A 21,669-nucleotide genomic window follows, 5' to 3' on the forward strand; every position below is an offset into this window, starting at 1 on the left:
ATATATATATATATGGTTTTTAAATATTTAAATTTAAATTTTAAAATATTAAGTTGATTAATTTAATTTAATTTCGAAAAATAATTAAATTGACTTATTTCGAAAAATAATTAAATTGACTTCCAATAAGCAAAAGGTAGAGCCCAATGATCACTCAACTATCTCGAAATTAATCGTGTTTTTTGTTTGTAATAGAAAAGTCACTTAAGTATATCTATAACACTCAGAAGGTCCTCACTAATTTGTTACTAATATTTTTGGTTCCCCAACAATCTAATTTAACCGCCTATTTCAAATTCGAGTCTAAGTTATTGAAATCTTTATCTTATTATCCCTTTTTGGCTTCCCTACTAGTATCATCCTTACTTTTACTGATTTTTCAACCTTCCATTACACAAATTGAAACAAAGAGAGAAGCTAAAAATCATAAAGGTTGTGGGGTAGTCACTGCCACTCCCATTTCCAACATGCTCCCAGTTGAATTAGGAGTTTAAGACCAAGAAGAAAGAATTAAAAGAGAGAAATATGACAAGTGAGGAAAGTGGATGTAGGTGGGGTTGGTCATGGTTGAGGAGAGAAAGAGAGTGGTAAAGAAGTGTAATGGGTTTGAACCGAAAAAAGAAAGAAAAAAAGTTGAAAGTGAAATTGGGTAAATTATGGTCCCACAATAGACACTTGTCAAGCATAGAAAGGGTCACATAACTGACACTATCCATGCCTCACACAGTAAAACATTTCAGAGTTAAATAGGTTTGATCTTTAAAGTTTTTAAATTTGTTGAGAATTTAATGAGTTATTAGGGATAATTTCAATAATATACAATCATACACATAATATACAATATTATATATTTACTGTAGATAATGTATCAACTTTATATAAAAGTGTATAATAATGTATAAAAGGGTCATTTCGGATAAATATTTTCTTCAAATATTTTAATGTTGCGTGTTGATAATATTGAGTTTAGAGGAAGAGTTGTATCTGCCAGTTATATTAAACTACACATGTTAATTTAATAAGTAACAAACTTTACTGAAAAGATATACATTTGAAAAACATCACTACATTTAGGAGAAGGTTAGGTTAGCCGAAAATGGGTTATCCATTCAACAACGTAAGGTGTCCTCCCTTTATATGATATAAGGAGATCACTTTTTATGCGCTGATCTAGATATTTGACTCTTTGGACGAAATAAGATCTTCTCATTATTTTTTCTCTTAAGTCTCTACAGAAGAAGAAAAAAAAAGGCAGATGGGGAGTACTTAAGTGATCGTGTAACTGACTTTTACACTAATTTGATTTTCCTTATTTTTTGAGCTATTAGTTCCACTTGTTATAGATAGTTACTTCAACATTTCCTTTAAGGTGACCTGATAGCTTAAAGGATTACAATACTATTAGTGTGTAGAAATTAAATCATACACTTTATTTGAGTTTAACTTACAAGTTAGTGTAATTATATTTACACTGTCGACATGTATTTATCTGATATAGAAATTAAATCTTTTAGATTGGTGATGCATTAAGGGCCCTTTTACCAGCTCTGTAGCAATACTAATACTGTTCACTTCTGTAGCTATGTATTCATTGTAAATAGTCTCATCTTCATAGTTAGAGAATAATTACATAACTAGGCAATAGTTAGAGAATAATTACATAACCGTAGCAAGGTTATTTAGTTTTCATTTCATAGAAACTAAATATTAAACTTTCAAACGAAAATCCCTATAATTCAGTTGAACATGAATAAAATCGTTTGAAAGTTTAATATTTAGTTTCTATGAAATGGAAACTAAATAACCTTGCTACGGTTATGCAATTATTCTCTAACTATTGCCTAGTTATGTTCTTTTTCCTTAAGACTCTATATTATAAAACACAACAATAATTTTACAAAAATATTATGGATCTTCATCTTTCATACTTCTTTCGGATTTTATATTTTTTTTTTTTTTAAAAAAAAAAAAAAATTATTCGCTCAAAGCTTAAAAAATTCACTCAAATTTTTCTATATGAAAAATGTATGAAATGTGTATATGTGAGCGAAAATTTTATACAGATTCATACACAAAATTGTGAGCTAAATTTTTAAGCCTTGAATATTGTATGAAAGTAAGTATACAATGTTGTTGTAGTTTTATTAGTTTTCAGAAACCTAACACGAACTTGATACACAAAAAATGTGAGCAAAATTATAAGCCTTGAGCGAGGTACACATATTTCATACCGTTTTCATAAACAAAACTTTGAGCGAATTTTTTAAGCCTTGAACTAGATATACACATTTCATACATTTTTTCACATATTAAATTTTGAGTGAACTTTTTAAACCTTGGGCAAGATATACATTTTTCATATATACACATTTCATACAGTTTTCACACACAAAAAATTAAGTGAATTTTTTAAGCTTTGAGTGATTTTTTTTTTTTTTAATTAAGCCTTGAACAAGATATAAAACATTTTTCATACACTAAATTTTGAACGAACCTTTTAAGTCTTGAGTGAGATATACATATTTCATACACAAAATTTTCAGCGATTTTTTAAAGTCTTGAGTGAAAAAATAAATAAATTTTAAAAAAAAATTGAAACAGAATTTAAAAAATATATATTTTTTTTTAGAAAAATGACACAAGAAAAAATTTCGTCTATGTTTTGCTAGAAAAATAGTGGTATGTTTTGTAAACTGAAAAATATCATAATATTTTATAAATATACCTTATTCTTATGTATAGATGAGTCATTCTCCCCCGTACACAAAGGAGTGCAAGCCCAAACGTTTTAAAACAAGATTCAGTACCATAATACTACATTTTCATCTTCTCATTCTAGTGTAATAATCCATCATACTTCTTACTTAAACATTACCTGCATAGTTTGTATTGAAAGTCATTTCATCATTTTCAACTGAAGAATAAACATTGCATTACTAGCAGCAATTAGTATAAATAGAACTAGAGAAGCAATAATAGGTACTAAAAGAGAGAGGGGAGGGTTCAACCACTTCTTTCTTGGCATAGAAATGGCTCATGTCGCCTCTATGAGAACATGAAATAAGCAAAGCCAACAACATTGGCAAACACATTTTGAAACCACAAATGGCAAGCTAATAAATAAATAAGAATAAGAGGTTGTTAGCATGATATCCAAAAAAAGGCGACTTGGTCAAACATAAGCTAATACTAAGTAAGTAATTTTGGAAAGATCAAACTTTCCGTATAAACGAATCCTTGTTGTAAGGCACGATATGAGGCAAGAATCCAAATGGACGTCCTTTGGATGTCCTAAACCCCTGATATGCACCCTCATCGTAGTAGAGTAGCACTTCACCATCCGGAAACCTATATGTCGGTGTGGCCACAAGATCGGTCCCCTCGTATAGTAAATAATTCAGTCCAAGATTTCTCGAGACCATAGTCTTTCATTACCCATACCTTAAAAGTGTTCCCCTCTCTATTTATGGAATTACAATAAGCAAAAAGCATTCCTTCTCATACTGAAACGCCATGTAGTAGGTAACCCGTGTTAGGAATATAGCCGACTCCCTTCGGCAACCGTATTTCTCCGTACACCTCATTTGATATATTAAATAAAACTATAAAATACTTAGATAAATTATCCATACAGATCCAATGAAATGCGCCACGAAAAAATGCCAAAGAGTCCATACAAGACACACTATTGCGAAAGCCACGAGGATGGCAATCAGTTTTTCTCCAAGAACAACTCTTTAGTGCAAAAATTCTAATGGATGAGAAATTACAACCCGATCTTTCAATCTTAAGAATCTTATAGTCATCACTAATTGGGTCATATCCCAATCCGTAAGTACTAGTGATTATGGGTGGAAATTCAGTATTAGGAAGTAGTACTGATTCATTTGTGAATGGGTTCCACAGATAATGGTAATAACCACCATACAAAAGAAGAGACAAGCCATCGCAACAACATAATATGAAGTAACCGCCCTGTTTATGATTTGGGCAATCAAGCTTTTGTACATCCTCAACCAGTTGACCCGATGATAAAGAAGCAGAATAAAATGAAGTCAAACCAACCTCACGGTTCACTTGGCCAATAAGTAATTTTTTATTGTTCTTGGCATGATTGCAATGCTTGGCCTTAAAGCATGGATCCTAGATTAATGTATTCCAAAATTTTGAAGCACATTTGAATCGAAGAAGAGACGGCACAGCAAACTGCAGAGGATGTCCGCAATTATTTCCTCTGGGAAGTGGATTTGATTGGCCTAGATAGGACAAAGCAAGTGCTTTAGTAGTTCACTGTTATATTTGTGTGTATGTATACAAAATCCAGGAACAATTGTCAAAGAAGAAAGCTACATCAATTACAACATAACCACTATAATCCCACCATGTGAGGTCTGGGGAGGATAGAGTGTCCACAGACCTTACCCCTATCTTTTGACGGATAGAGAGGTTGTTTTCGATAGACTATTAGAGAAACATTGCAAGTGCTCCTCAAAGAGCTGAAGGTTGAAAAAATTTAACAATACCAAAAAAAACGGGGACACTGCCTACATTACTCAAAAGCACAAACAAACTAAAAAGAAACATTTAAACATGTTTCAACAGCAAAGACAAACTGAAAAACCATATCTTGGGCATGCAAAGTCACAGTCTAAATGAACTTTGGAGCCTTTTGAAAGAGAAGTCAGAGAATACCATAACAACGCAAGAGCCATATCAAACAGCTAGATTCTATTCATACTACAAGACTAACAACCATCCAAACAAGCTGTTAGTTTTAGGAAGAATTGATGTTCGGCCTAAAATGCATGCCTCACGTTTTAATACTTTTTATCGTCGTTGGAGTATTAATTATAGTGATTTGTACTTAATAATGTATATTTAATTTGTAGGTACACTGGAGATGAAAATATGGAGCAAAAGTGGGTGAAAGGTGTTAAAATTACAAAAAGAATAAAAAGACAAAATAATATGTATGAAATTAAGACGTGTGTCATACACCTGTAAAAACACCCTAAACACAATTTATATGTAACTTTTGACCTGGGAGAGTTAGGAGCCGTTGTGAAAATCGAAATTATTGTTAGTTAATCAAAAGTCAATATTATCAATTTATTAGTATCACCTAAGGTTTACTAGCTAACCAAAAGAAAAGAAGGAAGAGAAATCACATAAACAAAATCATAGATGACCTAAAATAATCAAAGAAAATACACATAAAACAAGAAATAACTTGAGAATCCTGAAATTAAAACTCATCGGATCAACATGCATCTGATTCACTAAACTTTTTGACGGCTTCACAACTATCTTCTCTTCAATTATACTCTTTGACGGCTTCACCCCAACTATTATATTCTTCTTCTTCTTATTCTTTGATGAAGTTCCAATACAAAGGGTCATAATTTGAAGAAGTGATTTGAAAAGTTTAGCCTTTTCCCCCATGTTTACAACTGATTAGGGTTACAAAGACTTGTGAGTTTGGTTGGTGTTTTATGGAGACTTATAATCCTACAGAGGTGATATTCTTCTTATTGCTGAATTCTTTCCATAGCTGCACTCTGATCACTAGCGAATTAATTATAAGTTTAATTAACTATAACCAAATTAATGTCTATAATAATAGCAAGTAGTTTCACTTCCTAACAACATTTTTTGGTTGTTATAAAGAATGGTTGTTATACACCTATAACAACATTTGACATTTAAATAATAGTTGGTTGTTATAGGTAAAAAGATGCATAAAATCTATTTTTTAATGTTATAAAAAATAATAAATTATTTAAAATTTTAAATCTCAAAGATATGCATACTTCACTAATTAAACATTAAAGAAAGTTAATACAATTTCAATAAATTCATAACTGAATGTATAAAGTTTTGAACTCCATGGCACACATTTTAATTCTACTTGAATGTACTCCTTATTTACATTGTTTTCCTTTTTGAAAATTATTTATAAATAAAAATAGAAGACAATGATATTTATAGATTACAAATATGTATCCATATGTATTATTTTGTCATAAGCATAGTATATTAAAGAATCAAATTAAATATTTGGTCAAAATCTCTACACTGATTGATAATCATAGATATTCTATTTTTATAAAGATGGTTAATTATTATATCACCAAGAAAAAAAAGATAGATCTTATATGAGGGGTAATTTTACAGAGAGCGTATTGTTATAAAGTTGGTTGTGCTGCAATAGGTAACATGTTGTTGTAGAGAAGTAAAATATAACATAAAAGACCGGTTCTGGAAAACTTAGTTGTTATTGAGAGGTGCTATTATATGCAGATGCTGTTATAGAGAGGTCTAACTGTATATAGTATTTATATATAAAAGAGAATATTTTACTTAGCTATACAGTGCAATTTCTGACGAAGGGCGTCAATTGACACCCCTTGAATACATGTGGCTCTGCCATTGTATCTAACCACCCATCAATAACTACAAATTTTAGAAGGTGATCTAATGTTATCTCATAAAATTCTAGTTTGCCCGAAAGAGATCTTAAGACCATGGACTAAAAAATTCATAAATTGTAAGAGAAATAAAAAAAGCCGTTTATTAAAATTATTGTTCCACAAAGGGATATTCTGCGAAAAGTCCACTAGTGTCATGCTAGTTATTTGGGCTTGTTTGCCCTTCTTTTGGGGGTGGTCTTTAAATTTTGCCCCTCATATTTGTGTTCTTTAAGTTTTGCCCTTCGCTTGGATATCTGAGGTTCTGGGTTCGAACTCCCGCTCAGGCATAAAATAAAAAAATAATTTTGCAAGGCAGGGCTGGGGGGAGTGTATGCCGGATCCGGCATACAATCCTTAAGGAAAAATTAAAGTTATGCCGGAGGGGGCAGACTTTGCTTTGAGACATATATTTTATTTTTTTTACTTTTCATGGCAAACTTTTAATTATGCCTTAAGGAAAAGTTCCGCCTTATGGGGCATACTTTTAGTTATGCCTTAACTAAAAGTGTGCCCCATAAAATATAACTAAAAGTATGCCCCATAAGGCCGAACTTTTCATTAAGGCAACACTAAGAGTTTGCCTTAAGGAAAAATTTTGCCTTATGAGGCATACTTTTGGTTATGCCTTAATTAAAAGTCTGCCCCGTAATGCATAGTTCCTTATGGAAAAGTTTTGCCCCATAAGGCATAACTAAAACTATGCCTTGAGGAAAAGTTATGCCCCCTCCGGCATAACTTTAGTTTTTCCTTAAGGACTTTATGCCGGATCCGACATACAATCCTTAAGGAAAACTAAAGTTATGTCGGAGGGGGAAGACTTTGCTTTGAGACATATATTTTATCTTTTTTACTTTTCAAGGCAAACTTTTAATTATGCCTTAAGGAAAAGCTCCGCCTTATGGGACATACTTTTAGTTATGCCTTAACTAAAAGTGTGCCCCATAAAATATAACTAAAAGTATGCCCCATAAGGCGGAACTTTTCATTAAGGCAACACTAAAAGTTTGCCTTAAGGAAAAATTCTGCCTTATGAGGCATACTTTTGGTTATGCCTTAATTAAAAGTCTGCCCATAAGGCATAGTTCCTTATGGAAAAGTTTTGCCCCATAAGGCATAACTAAAACTATGCCTTAAGGAAAAGTTATGCCCCCTTCGGCATAACTTTAGTTTTTCCTTAAAGACTTTATGCCGGATCCGGCATACACTCCCTCCAGCCCTGCCTTGCGAAATTATTTTTTTATTTTATGCCTGAGCGGGGGTTCGAACCCAGAACCTCAGATATCCAAGCTAAAAGCAACTTAAAGACCACAAATATGAGGGGCAAAATTTAAAGACCGTAAATATGAGGGGTAAAATTTAAAGACCGCCCCAAAAGAAGGGCAATTCTACTAATTGCCCTGGACCTAATAGCAAAATTTACGGGCCTGGCCCTAGCTGATTTTGACCACTACACGTACAACCTGATCACAATTCACAATCACTTGATTGAATTTGCGATGATGGAAAGACAACATGGTGATCTTTTATTTCTTTCGCAATTAAACCAGCGAGATATATACTCTCGTTTATAAGTTTTGAATCACAATTTTTTTATTACTGGATTCTGAACAGTGTTTTAAAAGGCGGGGGCGTAAGGCGGGGCGTTTTACATACGCTTCGATGAGGCGTAAGCCTCGAGGCACGGGGCGTAAGCCCCATGAGTATTTAATTTTTAGTATTTCTCAAAATAATATAATTACAATAAATATTTTTAAATAGGTAAATTTACATAAAAAAAAATAAAAGAAAACTGTAAATAAATGAAATATAGATATATGTGTGTGTGTGAGCGCGCGCGCTTGATCCTCACAAAAAAATGATCAAAGCAATTCATTATACACCGCTTATAACTTGTAATTATATATAACATAATTTTACAAGTATAAACAATACAATGAAATAAAAGCTATTATGAAATGCAAAACAATTCTAACATTTTAACTTTCAAACACGGAAAAAAACACAGTTTCTTAAAACACTATTACTATCATACTATTCATTTTATCTCCCTATAAGCAAATAATCAATAAAATTTATCAATATTACAGTTAAAACATAATTTCTTCATGAACAAAAAATAAAATTATATGATAATTCTGATACATAGGACTTATGACCAATGACAAGTGAAAATGTACAATTCCGCTATGTGTTTTTTTTTTACCCTCACGACGTTCTGAAATAGTAAATATCCAATACAATGACTTGTTATATGAGTTACACCCAATCTTCTATTTCTATAGATGAAAAACTATTAAGTATCATTATTTTGTTAAACAATTATGAGGGTGAATGATTTTAATTAAGGAATTTAAAATATAATTTGTGTAAGAACTTAGGCGAGCCCCGGGCGTTGGGCGTTAGGCGTATTTAGGGCGTACGGTTGGACGCTTAGGGCGTAAGCCTCATAGGAACTAAGCCCTGCACGTTAGTCCCAGGGCGTTTTGCCACTGCCCTACCCCGGGGCGAGTCCTGACACTGCCTTTTAAAACAATGGTTTTGAATCAAAGCTACATAGCGTTTTGGTGAACCCTTAACTTCTATTTCCGTCAAACTGAACGATTTAAATGATATGAGAATCAGCCATCATTCAAGATAATTTTGGTCAAGCATGACTAGACTGACCTAAAAAATAAAAGGACTGAGATATAAAGGCAAACTACAAATTCCCAACTTCATATATCACTTGTCAATAATTGATTATTTTCCATTTTTGAAATTTCATATATATGATCTTTGACCATTCTTCCAAACATTCCAAGAACTCCGTGACAAAAAACAAAAGGAGATATATAAGACATTGTTTCAAATCTAAGTACGACGTCCCAATTACAGGAAGACGTGCCGGTTTTGTCCAAATAACAATAAGGGAGTTACCAGATATACAGAAGTTTCTTGTGGAACACAAATTGAGTTCATCCATCTGTTCGGGATGTTCAATATCTTTTCAAAATTAGATAGTTCCAAAATATTTTGCTCATATTTTACTATTTTTCACAAATTGAGTAGCATTTTGTTAGATGGTCGTAAATCGTGATAACATAGTACGAGTCAGTTGTACCGTTATCACACTTCGCACCCAATATTTACGTCAAATCAATTAATCAATTAACAACGCAAACTGAAGTGATCAGACTCCATTTGTTCTATATTACATAAAAAAAATTCTTTGTTTAGATCGTTAAAAAAAAAAAAAAAGGACACATTTCTCTATTTGATATTTTTTAAGACCACAAGATGCTAAGACTGAAATATTAGTTAGTTAATATGTTGATATGTCATATATATACATCTCGTTATTGTCCACGCTTCTTAAGGGCGGATCTTTTTGGGATAGACTCTGTATTTGTGTTAAAAAAAAATATACTTAAGTTGTATAATTAATTTATCTCGAACCTAATAAGTTGTTCTGTCCTAGAATTGACAATCCAAAAACTTAAAATTCTAGATCTGACTCTGATGCTTCGCTTAGTTTTGACTTATCTTAACAATCTCATACTTTTAATCCTTAATTACTACTACTTAGAAGAGGGAGTTTGGTCGTCCCTCTTCGTCGTAGTTGATGGCCCATAAAAAGAAAAAAAAAACTTTTGGGCCCTATATTAAACAGGCCATAAAAAAAAAAAAATGTGGATCCCATATATATTAAACAACAACTAATATTTTAAAAAAAAATGGGCCCCATATTAAACACCATGCGTATTCGTAGCAAACACTAATATAATAAAGTTTTAAATACGGAGCATAAACTACAATATTATATTAGTCGTATTTTGAACATAGTATCTCATATTAACAAAATCAAGCAACGTATAAAAAAAAAGGGTGCAGACTTTGTATTCTTAGCAAACACTAATATAATAAAGTTTTAGATACGGAGCACAAATTACAATGTTATATCAATCGTGTTTTGAACATATTACATATAAATACGAACATTGTATCCCATATTGACAAAATCAAGCAACATATAAAAAAAAAAAAAGGTGCAGACTTTGTATTCTTAGCAAACACTAATATAATAAAGTTTTAGATACGGAGCACAAATTACAACGTTATATCAATCGTGTTTTGAACATAGTACATATAAAAAAAAATAAAAAATTGGGCCCCATATTAAACAGGCCCATAAAAAAATTGTAAAAAAAAACATTGTGGGCCCCATATTTATTAAACAACAACTAATATTAAAAAAAATGTAGGTCCCATATTAAACACCATCTAGTATTAAAAAAAAGGTTGAACCCACCACATCCAAACTCACGGGAAAAAAAAAAAGTGAACCCCATATTAACAAAATCAAGTAATATTAAAAAAAAAAAAAGTGAATCCCATATTAAAAAAACAAACAATGTTAAAAACAATTATGGGCCCCATATTAAATACCGTGCGTATTCGTAGCAAACACTAATATAATAAAGTTTTAAATACGGAGCACAAACTACAATGTTATATTAATCGTGTTTTGAACATAGTATCCCATATTGACAAAATCAAGCAATATATATAAAAAAAAATGAATCCCATATTAAAAAAAATAAAAAATGTAAAAAAAAAAAGTGCAGACTTTGTATTCTTAACAAACACTAATATAATAAAGTTTTAGATACGGAGCACAAATTACAATGTTATATCAATCGTGTTTTGAACATAATATATATAAAAAAAAAAAAAAAAAAAAAAATTGGGCCCCATATTAAACAAGCCCATTAAAAAAAAATAGTAAAAAAAAATTGTCGGCCCTATATATATTAAACAACAACTAATATTAAAAACAAAAATGTGGGCCCCATATTAAACACTATCCAGTATTAAAAAAGTGGAACCCACCACATCCAAACTCACGGAAAAAAAAAGTGAACCCCATATTAACAAAATCAAGCAATATTAAAAAAAAAAAATCGTGGGCCCCATATTAAACACCTTGCGTATTCGTAGCAAACACTAATATAATAAAGTTTTAAATATAGAGCACAAATTACAATGTTATATTAATCGTGTTTTGAACATAGTATCCCATATTGACAAAATCAAGCAATATATAAAAAAAAATGAATCCCACATTGTGGGCCCCATATTAAACACCATCCAGTATTAAAAAAAAAAAGTGAACCCCATATTAACAAAATCAAGCAATATTGGAAAAAAAAAAAAGTGAATCTCATATTTAAAAAACAAACAATGTTAAAAAAAAATGTGGGCCCCATATTAAACACCATGCGTATTCATAGCAAACACTAATATAATAAAGTTTTAAATACGGAGCACAAACTACAATGTTATATTAATCGTGTTTTGAACATAGTATCCCATATTGACAAAATTAAGTTGTTATGTTCACTAAATATACTTAAAATATTTATATTTTAAAATTAGATAGAATTTAATACAAAAGACAACATGACAAGTAAAATGAGTTAAACCGAGAATATTTACTAAAAAATTAAAAAATAGTATTTCTTCGTTTAGATAGAAAATCAATTTCTACAACAAGTCTTCTCTTTTAAAAAATATTAATAAATTTGCCGATTTTGTATTCGTAGCAAACATTAATATAATAAAATTTTAGATACGGAGCACAAACTATAATGTTATATTAATCATATTTTAAACATAACATATACTCTATATATATATATATATATAATTACTATTCAAAGACAACTACATACACATAGATGCACTATAATCTAAAGTGTTGGGTCCGTGCGCAGCACGGGCATAAGCCGTCTAGTATTTGAAAAATCTTTGGACTGTCTCTTGAACGGACGCAATCGATTTAGTACGTGCCAAACGTCATGGACTCGTGCGCTGATAATCATTTTAAAGCCGTGAACGAGAATTTTCCGTGTAGCTTCATCAACTGCAGAAATTTCACAAATTTGCGATTATAAAATCCCAGAACATAGCGTTATTGCTGCATGCAAAATTTAAAATCTACGTACAGAAATAAAGAGAGAGAGAAAAAAAAGATGGGAAAAGTATTAGAGGAACCGTTATTGCATGATGCATCATTAACATCTCATGTTTTTGAAGAAGGAGATGTGGCTGCGAAAATAACAAAGGTGAAAAAGGGGTCATTAAGTGATAGTGTTTCACCTTCACCAAGTCCATTGTTAGTTGTTTCACCAATAATACCTGGGAAATATCCAGTTTTATTATTTTTCCATGGCTTCATTCTCAAGCCTAGCTGGTACAAGTCTCTCCTTCAACACATTTCTTCCCACCGCTACATAGTTGTTGCTCCTCAGGTACTCATTCAAATTATTATATATATATATAGGAGCAGGAGCAAATAAAATTTGGGACATGTGAACTCATGATCTCTCCGTAAAATTAGATATTTTATGTATATATTTTCTAAAATTGGTATAATACTAATTGTTGGAATTAACTCATGACCTAGACTTCTAGAGATCAATCCGCACTTAATTCATTTTTCATTCTTTTTTTAGTGGTGCGCTCATGTTTTAAAAATCATGGATTCGCCTTAATATAGGAGTATATATATACATAGTATAATCCATCACCGCCTCAAATGAGTGAAGCGAATTCAGAATTTATAGGAGTATATATATACATAGTATAATCCATCACCGCCTCAAATGAGTGAAGCGAATTCAGAATTTAGAGTAATTAGTAGTTAAAATGAGTTTAAATCTTCTTGTGATTCAATATTTTTTATGCACGTATACATATAATTCGATTGAAAAGTACAGGTTTGGTGGATCTCACAACGCCCTCCTTAAATCCACATATATATGTTGGATGTTAATAATTTTATACTCCCTCCGTTCTCTTTTTATTTTTTTTACTTGACACTCTCTTTAAGAAATCCCATATTTGTTCGGAAATCTTCTAAATTTAATATACTATTCATAATTAGCTAGATAGACGAGTAAAAGAGAAAATATAATTTAAATATAAAAGACTAGTAAAAAGCGGATGCAACTTCTTTTATATTGAACCTGTTATTTCTGCTGTAAGCAGTAAGATTTTGGAAATTCTATTATTCATGTAAGCACTAAGATATGGACCATCACGAAAATCATAATTTTAAAAATATTAAGTGTCCTGACGATATAAATCTGAAAGGTTGAATTCATAAATATTAAATTCTATCAAAATATTAAGATTGTCTTGTTGCATTTGGACTTTGCAGTTTTCTTCTCTGATTTCTCAAAGCAAGGAAGTGAAAAAAGCAGCCAAAGTTACAGAATGGTTAAGCAATGGCCTAAACTCAGTTCTACCGGAGAAAGTGGAACCAGATCTTTTCAAGATCGCCGTCTCAGGCCACAGCAGAGGTGGTAAAACAGCATTTTCACTAGCTTTAGGATATGGAAACCTCTCCAGCTCAACCCCAACAACTCCTCTCAAATTTCAAGCACTTCTAGGAATCGATCCAGTTGCAGGTAGGGATGTCAGATATGTGATTGAACAAAATTAAATTTGGACAGATTAAAATGAATTGAATCAATGAACGGGTTGGGTTTATAACTCGTCTAAATTTTGGTTGGTCAAGATGGACAGAGCCAAGTAGTGAAATAATATAACATATCCATCCGCCCAACTCAAAATCATTTTTTGTTGGCTTGTTTGCTCTTTTATACTTAGTTTGTTTAATGTTCAAATCAAACTAACAAAAGTTTTTTCTATTATTTGTCATGATTATATCTAACCTGCAAACCCAATAGTAGACTCCCTCTATTTTCTTTTGTGCGTCTATTTTCTTACAACTCCATTTTCAAAGAATGACAAATTTTATATCTTAAATATTTTAACTTTTAACTTCTCATTTTACCTTTAATGAGAAACTTTAGCTACACAGATATTGAGAAATCTTAGTAGCTCAGTTGGTTGGTTGCTTGATCTTTCACCTTGTTAGTGAGGTTTCGATTCCCCGCCTTATAATTCCCTCTCAAATTTCTCCTTCCCCTACCCCTAATAGAAAAAAAAAAATAGCTACACATATATTATAGCATATTAAGACCGCACGTTTTACAAGTTTTATAACTACACGAAAGTTTTAAAAGTTTTATAACTACACGAATGTTATGACATGCATATTTAAGCAAACTAGATCACCTATCTCATAAAAAAATTGTTTCTTTCTTAAACTTCGAGTTGAGTAACCATATCATACAAATCGAAAAGAAAAGAGTGTGCTATATTTTTGCGTTTTGATTAAAAAGATTATAGGTCAATTTGTGTTATACATGCATGCATCCTAAATATGGTCGAAGAATCTAGCCAATGCTAACTTGATTAAGTCCAAATTTACTCGCTCATAGCTCAAATTTGAGCGACTTATATTTTCATGAGCTAAATTTAGGAACGTACTTGCAGGTTCCTCTCCGTCAAGCCAATCTGCCCCGAAAATTCTCCAATATATTCCTCGATCGTTCGATCAGAGCGTCCCCGTGGCGGTGATTGGCGCCGGCTTGTCAAACCAACGCGCATATTACATCTTCCCACCATTTGCACCAAACGGTGTCAACCATTCAGAGTTTTTTAACGAGTGCAAGCCACCTTGTTATTATTTTCTAGCTAAGGATTATGGACACACTGATATATTAGATGACAAAATTGCTGCAATAGCTAGTTTGATTTCAAAGAGTGGAAAAGGATCAAAGGATTTGATGAGAAAAGCTGTTGGAGGGATTGTTGTGGCCTTTTTGGAAGCTAAATTGGGAGGTCAAGTGGATTTTCTGAATGATATTGTGAAAGCGCCTTCTCTTGCTCCTATTACACTTGATCCAGTCATACCTATGTCAAATAACTAAGATCTTTTTTCTTGCAATAATTTTGTGTTGTTGATTTTAAATCATGGAGTTTAGAACATTGAAAGAAAGGGGACTTTAGAGAAAAGGTATTAAATATAGCTCCATTTTGCTGAGTTGTTCTGATCATTCTTTCTTCTATTTGGTACCATTAATGTCTTAGTTGACTGCCGAATCTTTCGGTACTGTTTCGGATTTTTGGTGAAGTTCTTTGAACATTATCTTTAGTAGGATAGCTTTTTTCTTTTCTATGATGTTAAAGAAGGTTAGGTTCCTATGTCCCCCTCCGTAACTGTAATTTGCTGCTTATTTGTTTACTCAGTAGGGGGAGGTGAAAGCCTAGGTGAATGGTTTTTTGCAGTGGCGGAGTCAAAAATTTCGGATCAAAAATATAAAAGAGTAAGAAATGAGGAAGCCAAAAAGCCTAGGTGAATGGTTTTTCACTTTTTTGGTTAAAAAAAAATTGTTCTGTATCGTTGATTCTGAATTGCGGGTTTGTATGAGTTCTTATATAGAAGTTCAAATCAAATGTGCTTAATGATTATACGTATGTGGGCTTACAGACTATTGGATTGATCAATTAGATAAGAACCATTTTTTGCGCGGATTGTCCTTTTTTGGGGTGGTCTTAAATTTTTGTCCCTCACATTGCTGGTCTTTAATTTTTGTCCTTCACTTAAAAAAGTGGCTGAAAAAATTCCCAGATTCTGGGTTTGCACCCCGATCAGTCAAAGAAAAAAAAAATTCGCAAGGCAAGGCTTTGGGAAAAGTCTGCCTTATGCGGCACAGGTTTCCTTAAGGCATAACTAAAGTTATGTCAACTCCAGCATAAATTGCCTTAGGGCATAACTAAATGTCTGACTTATAAGATAATCTATGCCGGATCTGGCTTAACTTTAGTTATGCCTTAAGACAACCTATGTCGTCTTCGGCAGAGGTTGCCTTGGCATAACTAAAAGTCTACCTTAGAAGGCAACCTCTGCCGGACCCAGCAGAACTTTAGTTATGCCTTAAGACAACCTATGCCTCATAAGGCAGATTTCTCCAAAAGCCTTGCCTTGCGATTTTTTTTTTAACGCCTGAGCCGGGATTCGAACTTAGAACCTCGGGGTATTCTAGGCGAAGGACAAAAATTAAAGACCAACAATTTAAGGGGAAAAAATTAAAGACCACCCCGAGTAGGGGGCATTCCTGTGAATTGCCCGATAAGAACTAGATACTTGTGGGTGCGTCCCAGTCTTAGTAGGACAAAATTATAATTTAATCATTTTCCTAATGTTTAGATTTTGGATTTAACAAAAATTACAACTGTTAAAAATTTCTTTAAATAATTGCTAGATTACAGGTGCGCGGAGTATATTGAAACTAATGTGTTATAGATTAAAGAACAATTTAGAAATGAGTTTAAGTTTTGTGCACTGTCAGTGAACAAAATTTTATACACTATCAGGTAATTTTCAAGGTAATATAGTAACTTTTTTAAGTAAATATGTTTACTTTTTTTTTTTAATGAAAATGCAATTTACAGACGACTAATTAACATTAAGGAATTAAACCATTTGTTCGTTAGTTGCTCTTTCTCTGCAGCTGTATGGAGCAAATTGTTAGAATGGCAAGGCATTGCTAGATCAGTTTTTGATTGGCCAGGTGAACTCCAATGGACTGTAACACATGCAAATGGGGATGCTGCCACTGCTGTGATTTATAGAATGACACTAGCTGCGTGTATAACCAATTGTGGCAAGAGAGGAACATAAGGATTTGTCAAAAGCAAAGACATACCACATTCAGGAGGTAATCTGCAGGGGAGCTCTAAGGAGGAGATTAGATACACAGCTTAGGAAGCTTAATTACTATCCACAAGGTTGTAATAATTAGTTAGCTTAGTAGATGAATTGAAAGAGATGTGATGCTTGCAAACTTGGGGCCTTCTGTCTAAGTTCTGCTTAGTTTTGGAACCTTGCTTTGTAAATACTACTTTGGTAAATAAAATTCTTTAATTACCAAAAAATTAACATAATGGAAAGTTGAATCTTAATGTTATAATTTTGCCCTTTTCCCCCCTCTCAAGATCATTGCTGAAGTAATTCTTTAACCCTTCAAACATTGCGAACTTTGTAATAAGTATAATTATTTAAACACCTCATATATTCTAAACTTTGTGGAACCTCTTCTTGTTTAACAGTAAGTTCTCATTAACAAATTTTGAATTTTTTTTCCATCTAAAAGCATTCGAAGGGCTATTGTTTCTTTAAATTGCTCGAATAAAACTTTATCCATTGAAGTTTTTTAGTGTTTAATAGTATTACTTTTCAGTAAGTGTTTGCAAAGCTTGTTACTTTAATTGTGAATTAATGTTTAGAACAAATCAGAGGAGGATTTGAAGGGAAAATAAAAGATAACCGTGGTAGAAGAAAACAAAAAGAGAAACACAATCGATTAATTGGAGCGATGAAAACAGAGGAGTTGAAGGGAAGAGACAGAATAAAAAAATTCAATACATAAATTCAGAGAGAGAAAAATTAGGAGAAAATTGGTTAAAATGACATGATGGTGTAGAAAAATTATACGCACCAAACTTAAACTCTTTATAAATTCGAAAGAAATATGAATGAGGTACTTAAATAGTTGAAAATCTAGTCATCATGGTGCACAGAAGTTTCCAGATTTTTCGGACATATTTGATTGCAAAAAACAAAAAAAGTCAAATTTTATCCGTAGAAGTCACTAGCATGTTAATCGGATTCTTGCTTTACAAATAATTTTTGCAAAGAATATGCCTTACAGGCTAGCTCCAGAGTTTTACATAAAAATATGAGTGAATAAAGGTATATATTGAAAATCGAAAGAAAAATTCTCATTACGAAACTAAATTTGAAGAGAAATATTTGAAATTATCTCAAAAAGTACGATCACTTTTGAACTTAAGACTTGGTCACTATCAGATAAAATGGAGGTCTGGAGCGTTTAAGAAGTTTTATTAGTTCCAACGAAACAAACGTGTAATAACTTTACTCTAACTAGTGAATTTATCATGAATTTAATTTGAGTAGAAGAATTTTTATATCATCGGATTGCTTAAATGATACTTATTAACTATAACCAAATTAATGTCCTTAATAAATAAGACAAGCAATGTTCTTATACTGTCAGTTTATATTAGTTAAATCCATTAATTAGTTGTACATTTTTATTAACTTAGAAAGTAGGAATTCCAAATGTTGTTAAACCTTCGAAGAAAGCTAAGCCAAATACAGTAAAACTCAGCTGGCTTTGCCTTCAAACAAAAGCGATGAACCAAAGTTCATAAGGATAAAAGTATGAGCACAAACTTCAGCATTAATCCATCTAGACAAGTCCAGAAGAATGTTGATTTAATACAAAAAAAAAAAAACTCTAACTCACTTTCCATTTTTTTGTTTCTTCCACGTGTCATCTTTTTCTATACGAGTCACGAAGTTTCTAAATTTAGAACCAACGTTTACAATATATAACCGACTCCTCTGCACCTCTTTATAATACCATACCAAAGAAATCAAATAACATTTCAAATATAACTTTAATTGCAAATTGATTAGTGTTTCACTTTTTTTCTTTTTGGGTGTATTTGTGACATGTGGCAGCAGACGTGGAATACGCCTTACCGGAAAGATGACGTGGAAGCTGGAGCAAGGCCTTTATATCCGGCTATGTTGGAGAATCCACAACTACGTTGGGCTTTTATTAGGAAAGTTTACTCAATTTTGAGTATTCAATTGCTTCTCACTATTGCTGTTGCTTCTGTGGTCGTTACGGTTCATCCAATTGCACATTTCTTTGCATCAACTGGGGCAGGATTGGCACTTTATATTGTTCTTATCATCACTCCTTTCATTAGTACGTCCTTCTTAATTTTTTATATTAGTAGTCAATATTATATGTCTAGTCTTAATTAATTGAGGTGTTCGCAAACTGACCCGATTAATTTGCGGTGCAGTATTGTGCCCGTTGTATTACTATCACCAGAAACATCCGGTGAATTTCTTGCTTCTTGGGTTGTTTACAGTTTCATTGTCCTTCGTTGTGGGATTGGCTTGCGCGTTCACTAGTGGTAAGTGCTTATCAATAATAATGTTTTAGTTAAATTTAATTTCAACACTTCTATCTAAACATGTATTTTTTTTCGTCCATAAATTCAGTTCCATCACATAAAAAGTAAATCAAAGGCCACAGTCAGAGTTTTATGAGCAAAAAGTCTCAAATATTCCAAACATTGCGTGTGGTTTATGCAATGTTTAGTAGTTGTATACACGCTTGCAATTGCATGAGATAATGAGAACTCTGTAATTAGGAGTTTGAATATCCTTTTTCTTGTGTCAATGTGTTCATATAGTCTTTTGGTCTATAATTGATAACAATGCTGTGAAGCTCTCATTGTAATAATGACACCGGGAAACAGTATAATAGAATGGTATTATACCTCCTCTAAGGATTTATTGTTTAACATGTATTGTTGAAGAATTAAACTAAATAGTTGTTCACCAATTGCCTAAATTAAAAACAACTAGATGATATAATAGGTGTATACCCGTGTATAATTCATATATATCCATTAGAAGAAGTACACCGTGAATCCAACCAATTTTTTGGATAAATAGTTCTTTGGTTATTTTACAAATATGATTGGTAGAGCGGTAAGTTCACTCCATCTTTAATCAAAAGTCTCAGCTTCGAGCCTTAGAATTACAGACTCGTCTTAGTAGAGAATGTTTTACCTTTAAAAGTGAGACTTCATAACCTGAATTTAGAAGAGTCAAGCTATACCTTTCGTCAGGTTGGAATCAGGAAAACACAAATTATATGATTATACTAGTGGCATATGGATAATAACGAATCTCTCCACTTGGATGACACAGGCAAGGTAATATTGGAGTCCGTTATCTTGACAGCAGCAGTGGTGCTTAGTTTGACACTATACACATTTTGGGCTGCAAAGAGAGGCCACGATTTCAATTTTCTTGGGCCATTCTTATTTGGTGCCCTCATGGTTCTCATGTTATTTGCCTTCATCCAGGTCCGTCGACTTTGCCATTTCGTAGTCATTCCTAATTTCATTGCATAATTCCCCTTTGGTCATAAATACTCCATACAGTGTTTCAGTACTTTGAGAATTTGGAAATATTGTTTTATCATCAGTGATTGATCCATTGTTTGAAAAGTGAAATATTGATTTGAAGTGCTTTCATTGTGAGATATCACTTTCCATTCACAATCTTTAAATTTTGAAAAGTGGCACTTTCAGTCCCTCAAATATAGGGCATATTTTTATTTTGGTTCTTGTGATAGCTGGTTGAGCATATTCAAACTTTGAATTGTGCATTTTTGGTTCTTCTGCTTGTGGATCTTCACAAATTTAATGAATGATTAATTATTGAACAATTAATTACCTATGTATTACGTTCAATTTGCATTGTTATTCCATAATTTGAAGATAATAGAGTTTACATAATTCATATATAAAGGGATAAACAATGCACATTTTAGTATTCGAAGATTGAGCGTGCTCAGGTATATTACTAGGATCAAAATATGGATTTATCTGTAATTGGAGGATTTAATGCTACTTCAACATCCGAATTTTTTAACGTCGATTTTAAATACTTTTTTTTTTTAAACGACAACCAAATATTGTACAAACGCGCACAAAAATGTTACTATGAAGAGACCTGACCCTGTTCTTCTTGCCTATTGCAGCTACTGTTTCCACTGGGTAGGCTCTCTGTGATGATCTATGGGTGTTTAGCCTCAATTTTATTCTGTGGATACATCATCTATGATACAGACAATTTAATCAAACGCTACACTTACGACGAATATATTTGGGCTGCAGTTGGTTTGTATTTGGATGTTATCAATCTCTTTCTCTCTATATTGACCATCTTCAGAGCTTCTGAAAGTTGAGAAAGACAGCTATGTCTGTGAATATATTTTTTTTCCCCCTTCTTTTGTTCCTTTTTTGTCTTAGTTATGGTGCAGTAGTCTGTGTAGAAAATGTTACTAATACAGGACTTATGATGTAGTTATGTATACCACCGATGTTAAAGAATGTGATTTTTATTTCTATTCTATTCGGTGTTACCTCTTGATTTCAGTTTAGATGTTTGATGACGCATTAGTAGTGAATGCAGTATGACAAGAAAAGGTCTGCCCTGAGAGAAATTTTTTCCGGCGGTCTTTTTAATGGATAATTGTTTAATAAATATTTTGTTATTTTGAGCAAAATAAAAATCTTATCAAAAATCATCAGCACACTCTAATTTTTTCTAAAACATTAGACGTCAGAATAAGCAAATAGAAGATTCGAGTCAGTCTTATCTAAAAGGGAGATTTCTCAATAATTA

At 32.2% G+C, this 21,669-nt stretch overlaps 2 protein-coding genes across 2 annotated transcripts; both read left to right on the forward strand.

The window, feature by feature from the left end:
• Nucleotides 1–12,441: 12,441 nt before the first annotated feature.
• Nucleotides 12,442–16,084, forward strand: LOC132626757 (chlorophyllase-2-like). Its single transcript, XM_060341741.1, has 3 exons — nt 12,442–12,760; nt 13,672–13,921; nt 14,856–16,084. Exons 1-3 carry the CDS (start codon nt 12,482–12,484, stop codon nt 15,290–15,292), a joined length of 966 nt encoding a protein of 321 aa, XP_060197724.1. The 5' UTR covers nt 12,442–12,481; the 3' UTR covers nt 15,293–16,084.
• A 2,715-nt stretch (nt 16,085–18,799) lies between these two features.
• LOC132608000 (protein LIFEGUARD 2-like) lies at nt 18,800–21,394 on the forward strand. Its single transcript, XM_060322085.1, has 4 exons — nt 18,800–19,165; nt 19,266–19,379; nt 20,185–20,342; nt 21,023–21,394. Exons 1-4 carry the CDS (start codon nt 18,904–18,906, stop codon nt 21,227–21,229), a joined length of 741 nt encoding a protein of 246 aa, XP_060178068.1. The 5' UTR covers nt 18,800–18,903; the 3' UTR covers nt 21,230–21,394.
• The last annotated feature ends 275 nt before the right edge of the window (nt 21,395–21,669 follow it).

This window comes from Lycium barbarum, chromosome 1 (genome assembly GCF_019175385.1).
Source record: "Lycium barbarum isolate Lr01 chromosome 1, ASM1917538v2, whole genome shotgun sequence".
Classification (NCBI taxonomy): Eukaryota; Viridiplantae; Streptophyta; class Magnoliopsida; order Solanales; family Solanaceae; genus Lycium; species Lycium barbarum.

Bases quoted from the DNA above. Each gene is read 5' to 3' on its own strand.
- LOC132608000 (XM_060322085.1), top strand. From the start codon at position 18,904: ATGTGGCAGCAGACGTGGAATACGCCTTACCGGAAAGATGACGTGGAA. The intron at 19,166-19,265 runs GTACGTCCTTCT...TTTGCGGTGCAG, and splicing joins TATCATCACTCCTTTCATTA to TATTGTGCCCGTTGTATTAC. The intron at 20,343-21,022 runs GTCCGTCGACTT...TGCCTATTGCAG, and splicing joins TGTTATTTGCCTTCATCCAG to CTACTGTTTCCACTGGGTAG.
- LOC132626757 (XM_060341741.1), top strand. From the start codon at position 12,482: ATGGGAAAAGTATTAGAGGAACCGTTATTGCATGATGCATCATTAACA. The intron at 12,761-13,671 runs GTACTCATTCAA...TGGACTTTGCAG, and splicing joins ACATAGTTGTTGCTCCTCAG to TTTTCTTCTCTGATTTCTCA. The intron at 13,922-14,855 runs GTAGGGATGTCA...ACGTACTTGCAG, and splicing joins AGGAATCGATCCAGTTGCAG to GTTCCTCTCCGTCAAGCCAA.